The following is a 23103-nucleotide window of genomic DNA, read 5'->3' as shown; positions in this document are numbered from 1 at the left end:
CTACGGCTCCAGGCAGGAAAGGACTCGCAAGAGAAATTCTCTAGGGAGATCAGGAACAAGGATAGCTCTGTAGCTGAGAAAGGTGAAGTGGAAGTCTTAAACATCAGAGCAAGTTAACAGGAAGCTGAAAAAGAAGAAGTCTGGATGTGATGGGGAGGGGAAGAAGCCCGTTGATTTTCCTTGGCAAATCTGAAAGGTGAGGACAAGCATTTTTCAGGAGTTTATGCACTCTAGGCTGGGGTCAAATCACAGGTTTGTTTCAGCATTTATTTCACTTTGTATCTTGTCATCATCTTGTTTAACTTGCTGGAGAATTGAAAAGTTTTTCTTCAGTTTGGTGGGGATGGCACTTCCCTTTCTCTTAGTAGACACCAAAAGTATGTCAGGGGTTTGCAGCTGGTTGGATTTTCAGGTGAATGAAAAACATTCCAGTTGTTAGAGGAAACTGTCTTTCCCTTGGTAGCTGAGTGTTTGAAAACAGGGAACTTCAGGTGATGCAAAAATTAAGTCTCAAAAGCATCTATATGTCACTTCAGGCATTCTGTTTATGCAGGGTGGAGTAGAAGTTCTGAGGTTACAGTGAAGTGCATACCAGTGAAGTGCATTACAAAAATTAGCATGCTTTATTTTCAACACAAAGAGCTTTGAAGTCAAAGAGCAAGTCTGGAGGGGAGCAAAAGGAAAGATGATACAGGTGACATAAAACCTGGTTAAAGGCTTGGGAAGTATCTCCCCTGTTTTTTGTTGGGGTTTTTTTGGTTTTTTTTTGTTTTTTTTTTTTGGGGGGGGGGGGTTGGGGTTGTGAAAATGGTTTGTTTTGTCTCTTGTCATCCTTTGTCCCTGCTTCTTTGCCTCTCATCCACCAGGACTTATTGTCACTTCTTGCTGCTCACCCGCATTGACTGTCTGTCTGTGCAAAACAGGAACTATAATTGTTTCTGACTGTCAGGTTCTGAAGTGCCTGTATAGAAGTTTTCAGTAGTTATTACTAGGAAAAAAGCCCTCTTTTCTCTATCATCTATAAGCACATTTTTCCTGGTTTCCCTGTGCTGTGCAGCCTGAAGGTCACTCTGTACACCTGCTAATGTCCCATGCCAGCTGTGCCCGAGGCACAGACACATCTCTGCCTCCCAGGGGAGTAGTTTCTATTCTAAAAGAGCTTCACTCGCAGCAAAGCTGCTTTTTAACTCTGTTGTCATCATATGAAATCCTGGTTTCTATGTCCATCTCAGTATTTTTTTTTTGATACATCTGTGTAGCTTGTTTTGTTACTTTAGGAAAATTATAGAAGAAAAAATTACAGTTCTGTTTTGTTTTTTTTAATCTGGAACAATGAAACAAGCAAGTGATTAATGTGGTGAAGGATGTTCTCAGTATATCTGTGAAGATATATCAGCATATCTCAGTCTCCAATTACTGTGCTTTTGTGCCAGTGATTCAGCAATAAGTAATCTGTAAAGTAATGAAAAGTAAACTCAATAAAAAGCAATCTGTGTACATTTCTGTCCTTTCTGAGAGTACATATTTATTATCAACATTCCTGTGATAACATTATATTTGTAGTTTATTAATGAATAACACAATATTAACATTAATACATAATGTTGTTTTATGTAGTTAAAAGGATATGTAGCAGCCAACACATTGTTACAGTCTTCTTTTTATTTATTTTTTTCACTTTTGATGTTCTGATGGTTTCAAGTGCCTTTCACTCAAATCACCTCCACTCTTCTTTCATCAAGCTCTGCACAGGGGAATGCTGTAAGATAACCCACCCCACCTCCCCCTCCATTGAAAAATATTAACTGTCCATTTGAACATTTGTGCTGTTAATGATAAGTGATAGGCCATCTGTCCTGTTCCCAGGAAAAAATCAAGCAAACAAGACTGAAATGCTGGAACTTGAGCTGGGAGGGAATCAGAGCGAGCCATGCCTCCAAGACATGTAAAATGTCATTTCTAGGCTTTTTATGTCATCCAGTCACAAACGTAGATCTGTGGACAAGCAATAAGCCAGCAAAAGCCTTGCTGAGAAGGTATTTAGCTATGGTAGTGTGAAGTTTCTAGAGGCTTGGTATTGAAGTTTTTTAGTTTGTTATCTGTGAATATCTAAATTCCCCTATCTGGCCAGTTCATCTTGACATCTGCCTGTGTTCCATAGCTACCCAGAATATTTGTTGCTCTCTCTGCCCCTCGAGAGCTCACTGAGTCAGGCAATTCCAGAGCTTGACTAGCACAGGATCTGCTTCCCCGCAGGCGGAGCTGGCAGCGCAGGAGGGGAGCGGCATTCCCCACTCCCGGTGCAGCATCCGTGCAGCACAACCCCAACCTCTTCAGCTCGAGGGATGCTAGTGCGGACCGGAGAAAAGCACGCAGTGTGCCAAAAAGCCCTGTTAGGCTGCAGTCCCGGGCTCATGGCCGCCACGTGAAACACTCCCAGAACTTCGGCGCTGGAACTGTTTGCCACAAACCCCGCACATTTGTGGGAGCCGGGACTTGGGCACAGTCCTTCGGTTTCCGTGGGTGGGTGAAAAGACCATAAGCAGCGCTGAATGTTAGAAATATTCAATCTTTAGACACTGGAATGCGCGGCCCAGAGTGGCGGTGGAGTCACAGTCCCTCGCGGTGTAAGCAAAGACTGGATGTGTCACTCAGTGCCGTGGTCTGGTTGACATGGTACTGTCCGGTCACAGGCTGGGCTCGATGATCTCAGAGGGCTTTTACAGCCTCTTTGAGTCTGTGATTCCTGTCGGAAGCCAAAGGCTTCTCCCTGCTCCGGGAGCCCGAGCCCGACCCTGAGCCCGACCCTCCCCTGTGCCGGCTGTGGGCACGACTGTGGGCACAGCTCTGGGCACGGCCGCCCGCCCCGCCCGCCGCGCTGCCCCGCTCCCATTGGCCAGCTCGCCGCCGCTCCCCGTCTCTATTGGCCAGCGCCGCTGCGGGGCCGTGCGCGATTGGCCGCGCGCTCCGCTCTCCCCACCTGTCACTGCTGGCACCGCCCCCCGCGCCGCAGTGGGGCGATCGGGCGATGCGGTGACGTCAGCGCCGGGCGGCGGCGCCATTGGCGGGCGGGGTGTGACGGGAGATGTGGCGCGCGCTGCGGCGGGCCGGGAGCGCGGCTCCTCGGAGCGGCCCCGGCGTGAGGGGAGAGCGGCGGGGGCCGAGCGCACGGAGAGCGGGGTACGGAGAGCGGGCACGGAGAGAGGGGTGAGCGGGGCACGGAGAGCGGGGAGAGCGGGGCACGGGCACGGCTATGGAAAGCGGGCATGGACACTGCTGCCGAGAGCGCCCACCCTGCATCCAGAACGCTGTGTCCGGCTCTGGACCCCTCCGCGCCCAAGAGGCGAGGAGCTCCTGGAGCGGGTCTGTGGGAAGGCAGCGAAGGTCAGAAGTAAAGGCTGAGGGAGCTGGGTCTGTTCAGCCTCGAGGAGAGGCAGCTGAGAGGAGACATCGTTAATATCTATAAATATCCATGGAGACATCGTTAATTTCTATGATACCCACGGGAGGGTGCCGAGAGGATGTCCCCGTTGCTGAGCAGTAAGGCAGAGGCCGGGGCAGCACTGATGCACAGGGCTCGCACTGGCCGTGAGCAGAGCTCCGTTCCTGTGTAGGTGCCCGTGCAGGGGAGCGGGTGCCTGGAGTGGAGTGCAGCCCCTTCCCCAGGGATACCCAGAGCTCTCTGAATGCAATCCCGTGCCGTGGGCTCTGGGGTGACCCTGACAGAGTGGGGAGGTCACCGGGTCACCCCTGTGGTCCCTTCCAACCTGACCCATCCAGGGATTCTTTGCGAACAGAGGCTCGGGGCAGGGCCGGTGTTGCTTTGTCGGTACCTCGGGTTGAAACTCTGTTCCTGAGGCTTTAAAGACTGTGGAGAGGAGAAATCCTCGTGCACAGGATACCTGGCGTTATGAAATAGCCAGAGCTGGTACACAGCTTGAGCTTTGGAACTGGAATTCCTGCCACTGACAGGCCATAAAAATGGCTCAGCATGGCTGTCCTGCAGCAGCTGCTGCAAGGGTTTCCTGAGAAATAAAAATGCTTCAAGCACCTGCCAAGTGTTGCTATGTGATTTGTATTGTGATAAGAAATTTCAGGGAACTAAAAGCATGTAAACCCTCTCAGAACAAAACTGGTGTGTGCCATTTACACCATGCCAGAGAAACAAGCCATTAGGTTGTTTCTCACACTCTGCCCAGAACCTTGTGGATGTTGTTTTTAGTGAATGACTCTTCATTGTCTGTCTTCAGTAGAACGTGTGCTACCATCAGGATGCCTGAAGTAAACACAGATCACCTGGATGAGCAGCAGGTGCAGCTCTTGGCAGAGATGTGCATCCTTATCGATGAAAATGACAATAAGATTGGAGCAGAGACCAAGAAAAACTGTCACTTGAATGAAAACATTGACAAAGGTACAGCTTGCTTATCTCCTAATGGAACCATTAAGTTGATTAAATATTTTCAGAAGCGTAGTCATGATTAAATTAAAGCCTTGATCTCAGGTGAGTGTTGGATCAAACCAGAGCAAGTACCTCCCCTTAGGGCCCTCCTCCTCAGCATAAAATATTTAATGTTAAAATTCTGCAGAATGGAGAAACACTCAATTGGAGGCAATTGTAAAGGACAGAAATGTGTGTTTGCACATACGAACTTGACAAATATTTTTAATCACGTTTTGAAGATAAAGTAGTATTTTTTCCTGTTATGGATACCTAATTCTATGTAGCTTTTTCTAAAGAATGCTGTCTGCTTCTTTGCTGAGTTCTTTTCAAGTAGAAAAGGATTTCATTTTAAAGTAGCTCACCCAGAGTTCTTCTTCAAACACTGCTAATAGGAAAGGGTTTAACTGATTTTGGGTTTACTTGAGGTTGGTCAGATTCAACAGTCTCTCATGGTAGCGTGTGACCTCTTTTTATGTACTTAGGGAAAGCATCTTCCTGAAGAGCAAGGAATAGCAGACTCAAAAGGTGAAGAAAACAGCAATTGTCTGTTTTTAATGGAGTCTATTTTTTTCTGCTTTTGCAATTCCTGAAGGGTCTTGAAATGCAGTTTTTTTTGAATTTTTGAGTCATCTCTTTTTGATTGTAAATTTATGGGTGCCAAGTTCTCCTTGGAAGCTTTCCCAAATGTGCATATTCAGAATGGTGAACTGAGTTTAGAAGAACTCCTCTGTTGTGTTTTTGTTCTAGGAACTCTTCTAATTTCATGTTTTGCTTAAGCTGACTTAGAAACCTGAATAATAGCTCTTGAGTTATTTATCAAATCCCTGGTTTTTAACATATATTAATTTTAAATTGGATTATGTAAAAAAAGGGGCCATTATAGGCCCTTACTTGTCTTCATATTTTTTTCTCTTTTATTAAATATCTCTGTTTTGTTTGTTTGGGGTTTTCTTATTTTTAGGTTTACTGCACCGAGCTTTCAGTGTTTTCTTATTTAATACCGAAAATAAACTGCTGCTGCAGCAGAGGTCAAATGCAAAAATTACATTTCCAGGTTAGTACTGAAACACTTATATAAATGTGTTTATATAAATGTTTTATTTAGATCAATATTTTAAAAAACATATGTCAATCCAGTTCTGCAGCATAACTCATTCTGAGGTTTTAGAATTTACTACTTTAGAGAGGACATATTTACAATACTTTTGAGAGTTCAAAATACCTTGTGAGTGAAGTAAGATAATGGGAATGCTTGTGTATTGTTATAGATATTCTTGGGAAATGGTTGTTCCCTGAGATGTTTGATCCTGTTCATACAAGGGCAGAGGGTGTGGTGTTTACCCCTCTGCTGCAAGACATTTATTGGGTTGAAGAAATGGCTGTGGAGAGTGTCCCATTGCACTGGGAAAAGCTGATGTGCAGCAGAGCCCTGGTGCCTGGGAGAGCTGTGGACCTTTGTCTGTGTTGTCTTAACCAGCACTTGTGTAACTCTGCCACATGTGAGGCTGTGTGGCCAAACCATGCAGTGCATGAGTTTTGAACACTCTGAACTATTACTGTCAAATGCAAATGGAGAGACATAAAAATAAGGAGGGGAATCAAACAGAAACAGCAGAAACAGCTTACATGAGGCATGCTGGAGGGAGCATGAAGTTGTTTGTTGCAGAATTTTGAGTGGAAAATAAAATCAAGTGTTTCCAACTTGAGCAAGGAAAACCTTTTTCTTCTTTCCAAGTGAATCTTTACTTTAGAGATTATTTTAGATGCTTTTGAGCTTGACGTTTATAGACAAAAAGTTGAAACAGAGTTAGAATATCTACAAACCATGTTTGAGCATTTTGACTGGTTAGCAGAGAAGGAATAAATGAAAAATAGAGTATGGAGAGAGTATGGTTGTCCTTTAAACACAGGTATAAACTTTGTATTTAATTCTGCTTACTGCCAGTTGCTCTTGAAGCTCTGGGAATATTGTCATTATTCTGTTACATATGAACTCCCAAAAGTAATTTTAATTAACATTTGAGAGATAAACAAGGTCTTTACAGGCTGGCTCTCTAAGTAGATATGTTGGGGATAAGAATCCCTGTCCTCATGTGTATCAAACACTAGCCTGCAAAGCAGTGCTTGGCAGAGGCAAATCCCAGTGCAAAATATGTAAAGGAAAATAAGAGGTGTAAATATCCTCTTTCTGTAACCCTTCTCTGCAAAACAGAAATGAAGCTGGGATGTGTTGGCCTTTGTCTCTGGGGGATTTTGGTGTTGTGTTTTTTTGGATTTTTTTCCCAGGTCCTTATATGTGTCAAAAATGAACCGATTGAACTTCTTGCAGATTGTTTTACCAACACTTGCTGCAGTCACCCTCTAAGCCATCCGCAAGAACTGGAAGAAAACGATGCCATTGGTGTTCGGAGAGCAGCACAGAGACGACTGAAAGCAGAATTGGGAATTCCCATGGAGCAGGTAAAGAAAGGAGGGAGAAACAGGAATTCTTGGCAGCATTTGCCAGTTTACAGACTGTGTCTGGCAGACAGAGTCAGGCACAAACCAAAAAATGAACTTATCTTTGGAAATGCAGAGAGCTGAGTGAACTTCCAGAGATCCCTGGAGGGCAGGGTTACACTTGGTCTGTCAGTACGTGGTCCTGACCTTGGCTTCAGGTAGTTACCAGGTCTTTTCCTTGGGAGGTGAGGGAAAGGTGCAAGTGTTTGTGTTCACTGGTGCTCAGTGAGCGTGCAATAAAGTCTGGTAAACATTATTTAAAGCATACCATACAGGAGAAATACACTCCAAGTATTACAGGGTGAGTCTGGCTAGAGAAATGCTGTGCAATTCATGCCATCAAACTGCTTTAAATTGTTTTTTTTTTTCCCTTAATAATTCTTTGTGAAAAAGTGCATTGCATTTGTACACCTGGGAACAAATAATTTCTCAGGAAGAGAATAATAGCTGATAAATTGTACTGCAATGCCCAGCAGTGCAATTCTCCTGGTCTGGCAGCACTTCTGACAAGTGTTTTGGTTGTAGGTACCTCCAGAAGAAATCTCCTACCTGACACGAATTCACTACAAGGCCAAGTCTGATGGCATCTGGGGAGAACATGAGATAGACTATATCTTATTTGTGCAGAAGGATGTGACACTGAATCCTGACCCCAACGAGATCCAAAGCTACTGCTATGTGACACAGAAAGAACTGAAACAGCTCTTGGATAAAGCTGCCAGGAATGAAGTTAAAATTACGCCATGGTTCAAGCTGATAGCAGAGACCTTTCTTTTTAAGTGGTGGGATAACTTGAATAACTTGAACAAATTTGTTGAGCATGAAAAAATACACCGAATGTAAATAGCTGGCAAAAAGGTGCTGAAGGCTAGCAGTGATGTGTGGTCTCATTAACACTGATAAATCATGATGTACATGCAAAGAAGTGGTCCACATGGAGCATGTTTAATTTACACAGATGTCATAGTGCTTTTTCTTGTGTCTTTGTCACCTTTTCCCCCTCATCCTTGGTTCTCTTGGGCCTGTTAAGATCTCATGTGAATGGGTAACAGTAACATGAAACCCCTGGGTTCCTCTTCCTCCATTGTCTGGTGAAGATCCCCAGCCCTTGTGTGCCGTGCACACGTGGGAGGGAGCCCAGGCACCTCCTGCCCAGCTCAGGCAGGAGAGCTGGGTGTTCCACTGAACTTACCCACACCTTAAATACTGATTACACATGACTGTGGGCTCTGCTGTGATGCTGAGAAGATCAATTGCCAGAAGAAACAAACAAAGTAATCAGGATTATTTTTAATTGCAGAAAGCAAATCTCTTCAGCTACTGTACTCTGTAATTAACCAAACCCATAAAAGCTTAAGTAATTGGATTGCCTGTGTGGAGTAAGTTTGATTTTGAAGTGCTGACATATGTGTTAAAGCTTTAGATAATAAAGTGTTTGGGTTTTTTTCCCCAACCACGATTTTCTGATTAGTTTATGGTTGAATACTGGACATCTCAAAAAAAAAAAAAAAAGTTAATTATAGCAAATGTAAATGGTACCTGTCTAATGTCAGTAGTCTGTCTTTGGAGACTGGATGTGCACAAAATGGCTCTTCTCCATTTTCCAGGAAACTAGGCATCTTGATACAAGGGCTTTTCTTTTCCTGTAATAGTCATTCCCAGACAGCTCAAACCCACTGAACCCCAAAATTTAAGAGTGATAATTTGTGAGCTAACACTGGGTCTTGATGTCAGTTAATTAGAAATTACCAGAGCTAATTATTTTTGATCTTGCAGTCAATCAATTGCTAGTAACTTAAGAGGCTTTTTTCAGTAAGACAAATACTCAAGGGTGCTTCAATTTTAATTATGGACTGGGGGGGATGGAGGGGCCTCAAAAAAGTTTGCGATTTCTTCTCTTAGCACACTACTCAAACTAGTTTTTAAGTTCTCCCAGAGCCTGATGAAATAGGGTGTTTGTCATACCACTTATCATTGCAAGTAAACATGGTTCTAAGGATTCTGTGTCTGGATTTGGGATAAAACTAACTTTTTCCTTGGTCAAAGTTTCTTTCTCATCCCTGTTGTGACTGCAGCACTGAAGCTTCCTTGTAGCAGCACCTCCAGTAGTTCAACACTTGGAGGTTTTAGAGCCAGGTTTGTTGTATATTGGCCAGAACAGATGTATTGTTTCAAAGCAAGTATCAGGTGAGGGAATAGTGACGTGATGTAGCAGCTCTCTTGAATTCAGTGCAATCAGCCGCGATACCCCGCTGTAGGCAATGGAGAAGTTCTCAAATACTTTTTAAATCTTTACTTTATAATTAAAACATCTTGCCTAAACCCTTGGACTGTTGTTTTCTTTCCAGATGTGAAACTTCATGGAGAATAATCTGTCTTTGCTACACTATCTACTGGAAAAAAGTTCTGTTTTTCTAGTTCAGCTTGGAGCAAAAGCTGGCAAAACAGATCCTGAAGCAGAAGCCCTGTGCATACAGAAGCTGAAAGAAAAATTTTGTTTAACAGTTCCTCCAAGTCCCTCAGAAGTTTTTCTTGACCTGTCTTCTTTGTGGCATTACAGTATGGTTTAATTCTGAATTTATTACACAAAGTAGATGAGAGAAACTCTATCAATTTACACATGCTGCAAAAACTGACATCTGACAGCCAGTTACTGGCTGTATTTCAAAAAGTAGTGATTTGAGGTTTCTTGCTTTCCCCCTTATTTTTTGGGGGGTTGTTAATTTTTAATATGGATTTGAAGTGCACTGTTCAAGCAACACATTTATAATGCATCATTTTGAAAACCTCTACGTAACCACTGAACAAGTAGGGACAAAAAATATTTCACATATGACAATATATTTTGCCTTGAGCAGATTTTTGTCTGTCAGATCCTGAAGAGAAAATGTCCTGCTAAGCCAAGGATGACAGCAGCATGTGCTTGGCACAGAATTTCAGTCTGAGCCTCATTCTCTACATATCTGAAATATTAGTATTAATGTGAAATATTCAAGGTTGTAAGGTGTGACCTTCCCTGCCCCTGCTGTTCTAGGTTATTAGAGGCTGCAGGTCAGTACTAGAACTGCAGTTTCTCCTCCAGTCACCCTGTATCTCAGTAAAGTGGCAGCATTGCTCCCGTGCTTCAGGGCACAAACACAAACTCTGTCTAGTTCTTGGTGCTTTCCTGTTACTTCCCCACCCATTTCAGCCTTTACCAGCAACATAAACGCATCACAAAGGATTACCTGCATGCAGCAATCCAAACCTTACTGAACCCAGGCATTTTTTATTAATGGTAGTTTAACAAAGTGTGCACATTTCTAGATTTATCCTCATTTTAAATTAGGTTTGTATAGAAATATAAACACTTAACTGATACATAAAAGTCAGGAATAAGAATATGGAAGAAAATATTTTTTTGTCTGTTTATAAATGGTTTCTGCCACTAGAATTGAGAAATTTCTCTCATGGTTATTTCTTGGAACTGCAATATCAAGATATTGAAATACGGAACTTGAAGTATCATAACCACTAACACAAAACACACACTTAAATATCAAGTATTACTAAAAAAGATGACAACTAGAAATTAGTTTTAATAAATTTAATTTTTATTTTAAATTTGATTTTTTGACCAGTTTTTTATTTTGATCCAGAAGATTGCTTATCTTCTCTGTGTTTTACCAGATTTTCTCTTCCCAGCCAGCAGATGTCTTGGCTTCAAGTTAAATATGTGCCTGTCTGCCTCTCCTTTCCTGCCCAGGCGATTCATTTTCTTTTGAGCTTTCTTTGCCATGATCTTAACCTTCTTCACCATCTATTTAAAAACAAACAAACAAACAAACCAACAATACAGAGCAACTTCCTCAGTAACTCAGTAACAAGCTTTACCTTTAAAAAAACCCACTAAGCTGGATGGTTTTATCAAGGACATTAACACCAGCTGAGCAGTATCACTCTGAAACTTAGCAAAACTTTCCAGAACACTAACACAGGATCATGCTATCCCCGAATTCCTCACTTACTAAAGATACAACCACAGTTTGCAGAATTCTTTCTTCAAACTTGCATTTAGAGACAAGAATTAAAATGTACTTCTTTGGTCTATATTATTACATGTTATTTGTAAGATGGAAGTTGAGAAACAGAGTCCAAATGAAAAGCTGATCAAGCTGCAGGGAGACCAAACACAAAAACTCTGGACAAACATAACCAGCCTACTCTGAAGTCTCCCAGGAGCTGGTCTAGGCACAATCATGCTGGTTGAGCTGCCAAACAGGTAAATACAGATGAATAACAAACCTTTTCATCCCGAAGGCCAGACACATCCCGTGGTGTGCGAGAGCAGCTGCGGCTGCGCGACGCCGACCGGGGCGTTTCAGACTCATCGCGTTTGCGCTTCCTCGTGGTGCTGCGCGACCTCCTCACGTAATGTGCCTGAAAGTGAAACATCATTTAACCTTTAAAGCCAGAAACAATCAGCTCACTTCTAATCAGAGTAACAGCAAAAACAGGAAGTGGATTGCTGTGATAAATTATATTGGTTATTCCATAGTAACATAAAGATCTTGACAGCTGTTGGTCACTGCCTCTTTGTCCAACAGGAGCACTCAAATTTCAGTGAATATTAGCTTTTTATCCTCCACAATTATTAATTGACTTTTTTCTTTTGGTGGAGTAGACTCGTAAGTAATCAATAAAAAGATACAAATTAATGGATAGCAACAACGCTTAAGCAATTTTGCAACAGCAAAATAACAATGATGAAACCTACGCTGATTAATGTCCTGTGCACTGGGCATAGCCCTGAAGAATTTCAGACATGAAGACTGATCATGTTATAGCATAAGTATTACATTCCTACATTGCTCTTACATCAAAGTGGCATGGCAGCTCTGAGAACCATAAATGCTTGATTCAGATGTGCAATGTTGACAGTTCTTGTTTCCTAACTCCTTGTTTAGCTAAAGACAGAGATCTCAAGATCCAGGGAGCTGTAACACTGCTGGATTTGTTGTACAAAATGTTTTGGGGTTTTTTAAAATAAAATAAAATAAAATAAAATGTCTCCTGAAGGCCAGTCTCTGATGAAGTATTTTATCTGCCTTACATTTAAAGATGCCAGCTGCCCTCAAAAACTTCAATTACAGCTCATGGAATTATGAACTATAAAAAGACAGGCCTGATCTGTTGCTATTACTGACATAGTAGAGTCTCATCCAACAAAGCAGACTTGCTAATTAAGAAGTATGCTTACCTAAGCCTGTTCTTGAATCCTACACAAATTCCAAGAAAGCAGTGCACTTGTATATATGATTTTTGATAAATGTTAGTTTTCCAGCTTATACAACCTGTTTTGATCACATTACTCAAAAAATTCAAGTACCAACTGACTCATCTGCAATTCCTAATTCACCCTTAACAGACCCCACCTCTCGTGCCAATTATAATCAGCATTTCAACTGTGCTCAAAGAAATCTAAGTCTCTTTTAGACAAATATTAAGTTTAATTTGAAAAAACTTACATCATCTTTATTAGTCATGTCAAGTCCAAGATCAGTCATTTCTTTCTCTAACACCTTCCTCTGGACCTGTAAAAACACAGTTAAAAAAAAACATGTTTCTTTAAAAAAAAAATCCTTCCAACTTTTTGTCTCATTAAACCACCACAAGTCCATTATATTCACTATATATTTCTGGCTTTATCATATCCACAAGCAGGTTATTGACATCCTACCTTCACATTTCATTTTTTGCAACTTATTTTTTTGCCCCCATAAATTCATGGCCCAACATTTCCTGAAGACCATGTAATTAGTTTGCCTTTTTGGGGGGAAGCTGACACGGAGAAGTTGTTCGGTCAAAAATGTTTCCTTTTCTCCCAAAAGACACACACTCTGGAGAAGGTAAGAGATCTTAGGGGCAACAGTAGCTAGATTCATTATCTCAAAATGGCTAGTTACCAGTTTATTACTTTGCAAGTGTCCTGGATAGGTCAGAAGAGACTCTGCCATCAGTAAGAATGATACCTGGCTACTAAAAGGACACATCACCTTTTCCAGAACAAATTTTATGTGACTGTGATTTTAAGTAATTATCTAATTCTTATAATTCGTTGAATTTTAAGCTAACAGATAATATACAATGAAACAACCCGGTTAAACAAACTGAATCATATTATTAAAAACCTTTTCTGCAATACATACGGAGTTTTACACAATACTCACTTAAGTGACACACAAAAAAAAAGGGTTACTATCCCTCCTCAGCTAAACAGCAACCAGAACTCCTGGGAGAATAGAAGGAAGCAAGCAGCGAAGGGGCCAAGTATGAACAAAAGCCATCAGTTCCATTACCTGACAGTGATACATGCTTTCATGATGTTGTTACATAGCAGCAAGATTTTTTTACAGACCATGTTCTAGACTCACCTTTTTAGCTGTTCTAGGCATCCTTGGACCATGAACATCTTTCTCTTTTGACTGCAGGATTTTCAGTTTCTTCTTTTCTCGTATCTTCCTTGCCAGTTTTCTGATTTCCATCATTTCTTCATCTTCACTTTCTGGTTCACTGTCATATTCTCCAGCAGCTTCTCTCAGCTCTTCTTCTTTCTCCAATTCTTCCAGTTTCTTAGATTTTGAAGAGGTAAAATAGAGATCAGATCCTTGACTTATGATCCTCAACATTACATTTGTACATGGTGCTGGGCCATGACAGCACACAGGCCCTTCAAAGCAGGAGCTACATTACCTGATAACCACACTAATGGGGCTGGTGACAGAGATTACTGTGAACCCATGAACACACTGATGTGCAGACTAACTCCATCACTCCACATTATCACTTGGCTAAATTCGTGTGGCTGCCCAAAGCTGCCCATGTGTGAAAGCAGCTGTACTGTCCTGTGAGCTGTGCTTGCTGTGCCATTTCTAGAAACACACTCTGAAAAAACCCTTCTCTTCTGACATTCAGCATGAGTCCAGAACACCAGCAATCCACAGGAACCCAGCTGCATAACTGGCAGGCTCCGTGGGCTGCACTCATCACTCCTCCTTAACAACCAGCAGGAAATCCAAACAGTGATTGTTATTAAATAAAACTGTTCCAAATTGAGCATTCAGTCTATTTCCTCCATAGATGTAAATCTGATGGATGAACTTCGTATTATAAAAATACATAAATTTTGATAGCTACATTCCTGTAGCTGTAGTCAAAGAACAAAGAAATATAACTTCTAGTGCAAACCTAATATTTTAGAATGGAACAGATGAGATCACCATCATTCTGACAAAGTGAAGCAATTTTCCATTCTTCTGAAATTCTGTCCTTTATCATTCAAAACCTACTATCTTTTCCCATGACAAGGGTAGACAATGCAAAAAAAGAACAGGTTCTCACAATACACTATTTGTATTTCATCTATAAATTGTAACTGACATTAAGCAAATAAGAGATAAAGAGGAAAGAAAAGTATAAAGCAATAAATGGAAAACTCACTCTCATTATATCAGGATCAATGTAGTCAAGTATATTATGGCCTTCCCATATCTCTGGAATCTTATCATATTTCTCAGATGAATTCATTAAGTCCCAGTATTCTTAAAAATATAACAAAAGTTGTTAAAGAGATAACAATTCATTTAAAATAATGTTCCATGACAAAATACAACACTCAGAACACACACACAAAAAAAGTACCCTATCCCTAAGATTTTGGCAGCACCACTGCTATATTCAGAAATATTTCTGATCTCCATCCTACTGCCAAAGATTGTTCAGTTATGGCATGCCCCACTGCCCCAAGACATGCCAGGCAACAAAAACCCAACTGGAACACAATATATGCAGTTCTTTCTCATATTGATACTTCCTGAACAAAGAGAGCATCAGAAATTAATGAAGTATGGAAAGAAAAAATCACTAGAATCATCAAACCAGCTATTTAATGTCTGTCACTCCAAAATGGGAAACAACTGAGTAACATCACAAAACACATCACTAAAGATCACCAGTTCTGGAGCAGAAGGATAGTATGCAATGAACTGGTGGCACTGGCAATTAGTTGAAAGGAGTCAGGTTTAGGTATTCCCCCTTAAGGCTGAAACAGCCACACTTTACTGTTTAGTAATAATAATGGTCATACCAACTCTTATGTAATACTTACTCTGCAGATCCAAAATATAATCATCTCCCATTTCAAGTTCAATATCTCTCTCCTGCAAAGACATACATGGCTTTAGATACCATCCAATTTAGAAGCTATGGACTAACACAGCAAATTTAAAATCCAGCTGCTGATTTCCTGATTTTGACATGCCACTTACCAACTTCCTCTTGGGAGTGTCCACTTCCATGCGTTTCTTTCGAGCTACTACTCCTTCAGGTATAAAAGGCAGTCGCTCCTGGAATAAGTCCACCCCAATAAAAAAAAAGGAAAAGTTCACATCAGTTTTTTACACTGCTATAAATCACCAGCTGCACTGTAATGTATTTCTAAAAAATACAAAATCCCAAGCTCCCACCAGGAAAGGCACTTACAGATAATAAATTAGAAAATTTTAGCATTTGAATCTGTTCACAGATTAACAATGACAGAATTCTTATCCTACTTAAGAAGTACTGGGAAATACATTAACTAGTGCAAACATGTAGCCTACCTTGTTATCTCTCTTGTTTGGCATGGCCAAGTGTAATCTATTCAGCACTTCATTCACTTTGTTTCCTCTCATTTTAGTTTCAACACGATGGACCAACAATCTGTCACAGGCCTGAAAGTGCACATGGCAAGGTAGGGTGAGGAACAGTGTCTTTTAGATACAGCAAATGACACTGCAGGCATTCAATCCCAAGTATCTGGCTTCACATCTTATTCTATTTGTCTTATACTTCTAACTCGCAAGAAAGCATCAAATTATTTTATGTTAAAAGCATCATGGGAAGATGTATATGCAGATATGTATTTTTTAACAGGATTCAGAAAAAAATCACAATTTAAAGAAAAATTATTACAGCATTATTTTCCATGTTCACCCAAGCTCACTGAGGTGCAACAAGGACAACATTTTTAAAGTTTATCACTATAATGCAGTCTAGCTGAGATTAAACTCATACAAGTGAAGCAAGATGTTAGCTGTTAATTTGGGATGAAACTAAGAGAATGCACCTACCTCTGTTTTAACTTGGATTACACCTTCTTCAGTTAGTGTACTTGTCTCTATTACAGAAAATCCTTCTGCTTCAAAAGCTTCAAATATTTTCTAAAATTGAAAAATTAACCCAACTAAATGACATGCTGTGCATTTCTTAGTATACTACAATACATTAACACCAGAACTCTTAATCCAGTATTAATACATACAATGTGTTACTATTTTATTAGAGGGTGTTTCAAAAAAGATGACGGAAAGTTTACAATTATAGTTCTATTTAATCTCTTTCTTATTTTATAAGCAAATAACTACTTTTCAAAAGGCACCTATAAATGACCCATAACGAAAAAAGAAAAAAAGAGTAAGAGAACACAAATTCTATGTTCTTTAGCCTGTAGATACAATTGAATTAAGCCTGCAGGACTTTATTGCAACTGTTCAGCAAGACCTCTTGAGTCTAGTGCTCACTGTGCCTGTCACTGAAAGGATTATGGAGTAAAGCTATTGTCTAACTTCCAATTAAAGCCGCAATTGAAAGTTCTCACACCATCAGATATTTCTGAAACCATTAAGAATCTGCTTTCTGTTTGGCATTTACAATATTCAGGCAAGGGCTACATTAGACAGTACTAAAGAAAGATGGGGTCAAGACCTGCAAAGCCACCTTCCACTGCACTATTAGAGCAGTTCAATAAACAAATGATCATGTAAAAGATTTTGCCCAAAAAAATTTATAACCATCCACAATACACACACAGGATTTTTGTAAAGATCAGAAGACAAAGAGGTGAGAGAAGTATCCTAACCTGACTCTCTTCAGGAAGTTCTGAAATCCTCTTCACATCGCATTTGTTTGCAACAATTATAAGCGGCTGATAAAAAGGCAAAAAAAAAAATCTTAATGCAAGTTACCATGTTATAAACCCCTGGGGTTTGCTAATAATGTGAACAAAACTCACCTTGTTAGCAAACAATGGCTTAATATTTCTGAAGAGCTCCACCTGCTCCTCCAGGCTATGCCCACACTGCTCAGACACATCCATCACGTAGAGCACAGCAGCACGCAGATGTGCCAGGGCAGTGATAGCCTGCATCTCAATGGTGTTCCTGTCCTCCAGGGGGTGATCCAAAATACCAGGAGTGTCTACCACCTAAAATTAACATCATTAAGCCAGGTGTTACCCATCAGCTATTGCAGTATTTGATTGTTCATCTATATTGTCTTTTTTAAGATGGTGACAGTTTTTCCTTCCAGTCATAAACAGAACTGTGAGCTCTGCCAAACTGAGAATGTGAAAGTGTACAATGGAAGAATGAGGTTTCATAACCAACACTCCAAGGATTGCAGAGGAAGAGAAAATGCTGTCCCTACCCGGCCCAGAATTTGAGAGTGATAAAAAGTGATCTGGCTTAATCAATAATTCCATTTGCCATCTTCCCTCCAACTGAAAACAGACCCATGCATGTACATTTTTAGAACAGGTTTTGACTGCTGCTCTCACTTGGCACACTGCACCTTGCACAGCAGCTGTCAGACACAGCCTGTCTCATCAAGTCACAAAAATGCAGCTCCCATGGCAAAAAGGCAAATCAGGCTATAACCAGCTCAATCTTTCAAGAAACTGCAAAATAGTAACAGTTCTTACCTGCCAACGTAGATACTTATAATCCATGTGTCCCACAAAGAGAGATTTTGTGGTAAAAGCATAAGGCTGCACTTCCACATCTGCTCTTGTAACCTTAAAACAAGATTTAGTCACATATATTTATTTAAATATAAATTTAAATTTAAAATTTCCTGAAGTTGCAAGTAGTATATCCTAATTATAATACACTTCCTTTGCTACAGGGGGAAGAAAAAGCTAAAACCTGGTTATTCTAGCTTCTCTGCAAGTAGCTGTCTATCAGAAAATATGCTAATGGGATGCTATTTTGGAGAAGGTAAGGATTTTTAAGAGTGAAATCTATCAAAACTTTCCATTTATTCCTTCAGGAATTTCATTCAACCTTTACTCACACATTTGAACTTGTTACTACTCAAATCAGACACAGCCACAACTAAATCAAATTGTTTAGAAGCTACCTTATTTGAATTAAATTGTATCTCAATATTATCTATGGAAAAACCACTCACATACCTTATTTATAAAGCTGGATTTCCCAACATTTGGGTAGCCACACAGCAGAAGAGTTCGTGTATTGGGATCAATGGTTGGCAAACGAGACAAATGCTGTCGGACTGAAATATTAAAAAGATTTTTTTAAGTATCTCTGATAATTTAAGTTTTACTGAGATGGAATAACTATATATAACTGAATTGTTTACCTAAAAATTAGTAACATTGCTGATATAATATGATCATTCATAAAAATATGTAATAGTTTGAAGACTCCACAAGTATCTATGTACAACAAAAATAAAATTTAAGAATTATTTAAGAAATGAAGACCACTGTCTTACAGCTAGAATGACTCCACCAAATCAGGCAACGCAACCTGAGACTAGTAAGTCTGAAGTAAGGAGTAATATCTGCAAAATCTTTAGCAACATTTTTCACATATATGTTAGTGAAAAGAATGGTAAGTAAAAGCATGCCTGTGACTTTTAAACAAAGAGAAAAGTTTTATCACTGTTAGTAATACCATAACACTTAATTAATATTCAAAGAGAAAACTATTTTTTTACAAAATAAACACAAGTATTTGAGGATTTAAAAAGTGTTCCTGTGTTTCCTGGATCTGTAACCTGTACTAAACACATCCTTCTGCTACTAAGTGTAATAAACTTTATATCCAATGATTTTTTAGCCCGTATTTCACACCAACCTTGCTCCAAATACTCCAGGCTCTGTTTCTGTCTCTTGATGATGGTGCACATGCGTCCCAGGGCCGCCCGTTTGAGCTGCTTGCAGCGGTACAGGGAGTCCCCGTACTTCATCAGCCGCACGTAGTCCTTGGCCACGCTGCGGGCACAGGAGAGCAGAGCTCAGCCACCAACCCACCAGGCACAGAAAAACAGAGAAATCAACGCCCCTTACTTGTCAATCAGATTCTTGGCAATGTTGATCTGCCCCAAAGCCAACTTGTAGTGATCTTTGTCGTACAGAACATTCATCAGGTCCGCGTAAAAAGGATGAATATCCTAAAACAAAAGCATGAAGCTAAGTCTCATACTTTCTAATTCTATTTCTTGCACATAAGTTTTTTTTTTTTACTCCAGTACAGCAACACAAATGACACCAAAAGCCGAACAATTTTCATTACTATCATATGTTAGAAAAAAAATCTGCTTGGTCATTAAATGCATGAATCTTAATTCCTCTGAATTTCTTCTGCAAACACATCTTTGACTTATTCATACAGAGTTTCCATTTCATCTTTTGCTTTCTGAAATACTTCCTAATACAACTTTGAAGTCTCTTTTTCCAAAGAAAAAAACTGCAAGAAGCCAACAGAAATTGTCTCAAAGGATATTCATATTATAGCAGAAATACAGCAATACTATAAATTCCTTTTCTTTTATGAGATTCTGCATGAAATTCTATACAAGACTGGACAAAAAGGGATTTTTTTAATGCCCAAATAAATCCTCAGCTTTTCAAGGAAGTGGCATCTCTGGTACAAATCTTTTAAGTATAGTATTTCAGCTAGTTATATATTTACCTGAAGAAATTTCATCATGCGATGGAAAAAAACCCCAGAAGATATTTCTGGGAATTCTGGAGCAACAGTCACTGGATATGAAATTATCAAGAAAAACAATTTAATAGGTGAATAATTTCAGTCTGAGCAGAAAACTGCCCATAAAAAAGTCCCACAGGGACATGAATACAGCTGCAGTTGTTGGAAGTTAATAATGTGTTTCTAACCCCACCCTTTATGGGGCCAAGGACAACATTTTATGTTGTCAAATTAACTCCTGAAGATGAAAAGCAATATGATATATTGTATTTCTTGGTATTTCCTTGGGAAAACTAAATATAAGTACAATTTCCATATGCATACACACAGAAGAAACAAGAAGCAAGCAGACACAATATACTTAAAACCCCCCACGTTCTGCCTTAATTTAAAAATAACTTTTGGTAAACATATCTGATCAGCTAAAAGCTTGTAAAATCCAGATTTTAATGGCCATCCACTAGCACAACTTAGACTTCTGCTCTTCACAGGAACATACCACTTTTGCAGTACAGGTTTTGCCTACTACTCACAGTAAAATCTGCTTGAAATCAGCCAAATTGTCTACACAGAGAAATCAGCAAATGAGAAAACACTTACATCTAATTTCGGGAAATCTGTTAAGATCTGAGTGAGTCTGTCATGGTAATTTTGTTGAGTATATTTGACTTTTCGCATATAAAAATGTCGAATCCGATGGATTTGATAATGTTTATGAATGACAGTTGGGGTCTTCCGCTGAGTCTTTGACAATGTCAAATCTATGAAGTCCTGCAATCGAGCAAACATGATTAATTACACAAAACGCCGAGTTCTTGTAAAGGCAACCATTTTCTTTTGGTGGAGGAGGCCGCTGACGAATGAAGTGCACCCGCAGTTTGACAGGAATGCTTTAGGCAGGCAGGAATAAGCAGTTTGCACGTTCCCTGCCCCGTTTCTATTCCAAGGGACCGCGGTCTGCCCCCGGCCCAGCCAGACCGAGCCCTGCGGGGAGCTCCCTTCACCCTGCTTCATTTAAAACCCCTTCCTCCGACTGGCGGAGGACTTTATTTTGAAGCAAGACGCAGCGATGAGTTTCGGAATGAGGCAGGTTTGGAAAAAGAGGGATTTTTGTGGGAGACAGCGCGGCTTTAAGGGTCCGTGCTGAGGATCCTCTCTGCCAGGACCCCCCTGGCGCTGTACATGGTACGGGCCGCCGGCCGCAGCAGCACCAGCACGGGCGAGTCCACCACTCCCACGGGAGGGGGAGGAGGCGAAGGCCGACACCACGCCGGCACCGCGGAAGGGGCAGGAGGGCAGCGCGGTCCTCGGAGGCCGCCGAGCGGGAGGAACGGGAGGGACGGCCCGGTGCGGAGGGCACCGGGGGCAGAAGCAGGGGCCGGGGCAGGAACGGGAGAGCGCGGCCGTACCTTGGCAGACGGAACCACCGTGATCTTCTTGAAGTTGTAGAGCGCCATGGCCACCGCCACCGCCGCGCCACGCGCCGGAAAGGGAGCGCGGCCGGCGCTCTCGCGAGAGCTGCGCACGCGCGGCCCGCGCCGCCCGGGAGCGGGAGCGTGAGGGAGGGAGAGAGAAAGAGGGAATGTGGAAGGGCGCAGCACTTGGGGCTGAGTCTGGTCTTGCCAGAGAAGCACTTGACCGCGAGTAGGGTTCTAGTGAAACGTAAACTTTAAGGAATTTAGACTGTGTCCTGTTGTCCTGTCACTGTTTGCCTGGGATAAGAGGCCGAGCCCCTCCTTTCATGGAGTTGTAGAGGGCAGTGAGTTCCCCGTTAGCCTCCTGTTCTCCAGCCTGAACACCTCCAGCTCCCTCAGCTGCTCCTCACAGAACATGTGCTGCAGACCCTGCTCCAGCTCCATAGCCCTTCTCTGGACACAATTCAGCACCTCAGTGTCTTGAATGACATATGGGATGTTTAGAGAAAGAATGAAATCTGTGAAGACCAAGGGATTAATGTTGGTAAGGGAGGAAAAGTTTGGGGAAATGGAGAGAAAAGGGAATAAAAGAGGCTGGTAGCACACCATGGTCAGTAAAAATATCTGCTCATACCCTGAACATCTTATCGCTACAGTCTGCCCTTTTTACTAAACTCCACTCCTGACCATTTTCCAGATTGAGGAGGCTTTCTGTTCTGTTCCTGTGAGAAGTCAAGTGCCTGCCGCAGGAGAAGAGGCAGGGATCCATGGTGGCCGTGTTTCTGGGGTGCCAGGAATGGAGGGATGGATGGTGGCACATGCACACTGTCAGTGTACATGTACATGCACACACACATACTCAACAGGCTGAGAAACTTGGGGCTGTTCAGAGGAGCTTCTGTGGAAACCTCACAGGAAACTTCCAGTGTCTAAAGGGGGCCTACAGCAAAGCCAGAGAGGGACTCTGTCAGTGAGGGATAGGACAAGGAGTAATGGGTACAAACTGAATAAAGGGGAAATTTAAGTTATATATTAGGAAGAAATTCCTCACAGTGAGGGAGATGAGACCCAGAACAGCTTGCCCAGAGAAGCTGTGGTTGCCCCAGCCCTGGCAGTGTTCAAGGCCAGGTTCGATGGGACTTTGAGCAAGCTGCTCTGGTGGAAGGTGTCTGCCTATGGCAGGGGGTTGGCATGAGATGATCTTTGAGGTCCCTTCCAACCCAAACCACTCTATATGTGTGTGTGAGTGCAACTGGGAGAGCAGGGGCTCCCAGGGGCCAGAATGATCCAAGTGTCAAGGCTCTGTGTGGGTGGACACATGCACAGGAATATCTGGACTGGGTGTGTGTATTCCCGCTGCAGATACATGCTGTCTTCCTTTCAGCTGGGTCTGTGGTCATGGGGCTGCAGCAGCCTCACCTCCATCAGGCTGATGAATTCCTAACCCAAAACAAACACACCCTTACTTCCCTCTTTATTGCTTTTCCTTCATTTACTTTTTTTCATAATAACTTTTAGTGACTTGTCTCATACTTAATTGTAAATCCTTTCAGATAAAGACAAAGCATAAGTGAATTCTGGAGCAATTTATGAATTTGACTGTACCTTGTGCTCTAGGGTCTTTTGTGTATCTTCAGCAAACAAGAAATACATATATCTAAGATCCCTGAATGTAGGCACATCCTGCAGTTTGCATGTATATCCCTGTTTCCTACTCGACAGTAAGCTGGCATGCACATCAGTTTTAAATAAATTGCAAATTACTTGATACTCTTTGGGAGGCAAACTAGATTAAAAATTAGGAATTCCCTTGGCTTCCACACTAGTTTGGGTTTTTTTATCTCCACAAAAAACATGACATTTTTCACATGACAGAATTTAGTTATGTGTTAATCTGTGATTGCACTTTTTTTTACAGTACTAGAAATTTAAA

At 41.3% G+C, this 23103-nt stretch overlaps 2 protein-coding genes across 4 annotated transcripts; one reads left to right on the top strand and one right to left on the bottom strand.

Annotated features, from left to right (window-relative positions):
• Window positions 1-3021: 3021 nt before the first annotated feature.
• IDI1 (isopentenyl-diphosphate delta isomerase 1) lies at window positions 3022-9265 on the top strand. 3 transcript variants are annotated; one of them, NM_001245550.1, is given in 6 exon segments: window positions 3088-3180; window positions 4254-4414; window positions 5406-5498; window positions 6774-6904; window positions 7469-7713; window positions 7716-8399. In NM_001245550.1, coding segments are annotated over 5 exon segments (618 nt in total). In that variant the 5' UTR covers window positions 3088-3180; window positions 4254-4272; the 3' UTR covers window positions 7723-8399.
• A 1249-nt stretch (window positions 9266-10514) lies between these two features.
• GTPBP4 (GTP binding protein 4) lies at window positions 10515-21302 on the bottom strand. The gene is made up of 17 exons (XM_002193084.6): window positions 21165-21302; window positions 20356-20526; window positions 19113-19216; window positions 18901-19037; window positions 18213-18313; window positions 17721-17813; window positions 17034-17225; window positions 16881-16946; window positions 16093-16182; window positions 15583-15693; window positions 15250-15327; window positions 15090-15141; window positions 14423-14523; window positions 13357-13554; window positions 12451-12516; window positions 11228-11362; window positions 10515-10742 (listed from the first exon to the last, which is right to left on the bottom strand). Exons 1-17 carry the CDS (start codon window positions 21210-21212, stop codon window positions 10590-10592), a joined length of 1896 nt encoding a protein of 631 aa, XP_002193120.5. The 5' UTR covers window positions 21213-21302; the 3' UTR covers window positions 10515-10589.
• Between the last annotated feature and the right edge of the window lie 1801 nt (window positions 21303-23103).

Source organism: Taeniopygia guttata, chromosome 2 (genome assembly GCF_048771995.1).
Source record: "Taeniopygia guttata chromosome 2, bTaeGut7.mat, whole genome shotgun sequence".
Classification (NCBI taxonomy): domain Eukaryota; kingdom Metazoa; phylum Chordata; class Aves; order Passeriformes; family Estrildidae; genus Taeniopygia; species Taeniopygia guttata.
Note: the sequence above shows the minus strand (reverse complement) of the source record. Positions and strands in the feature narration are given on the sequence as shown.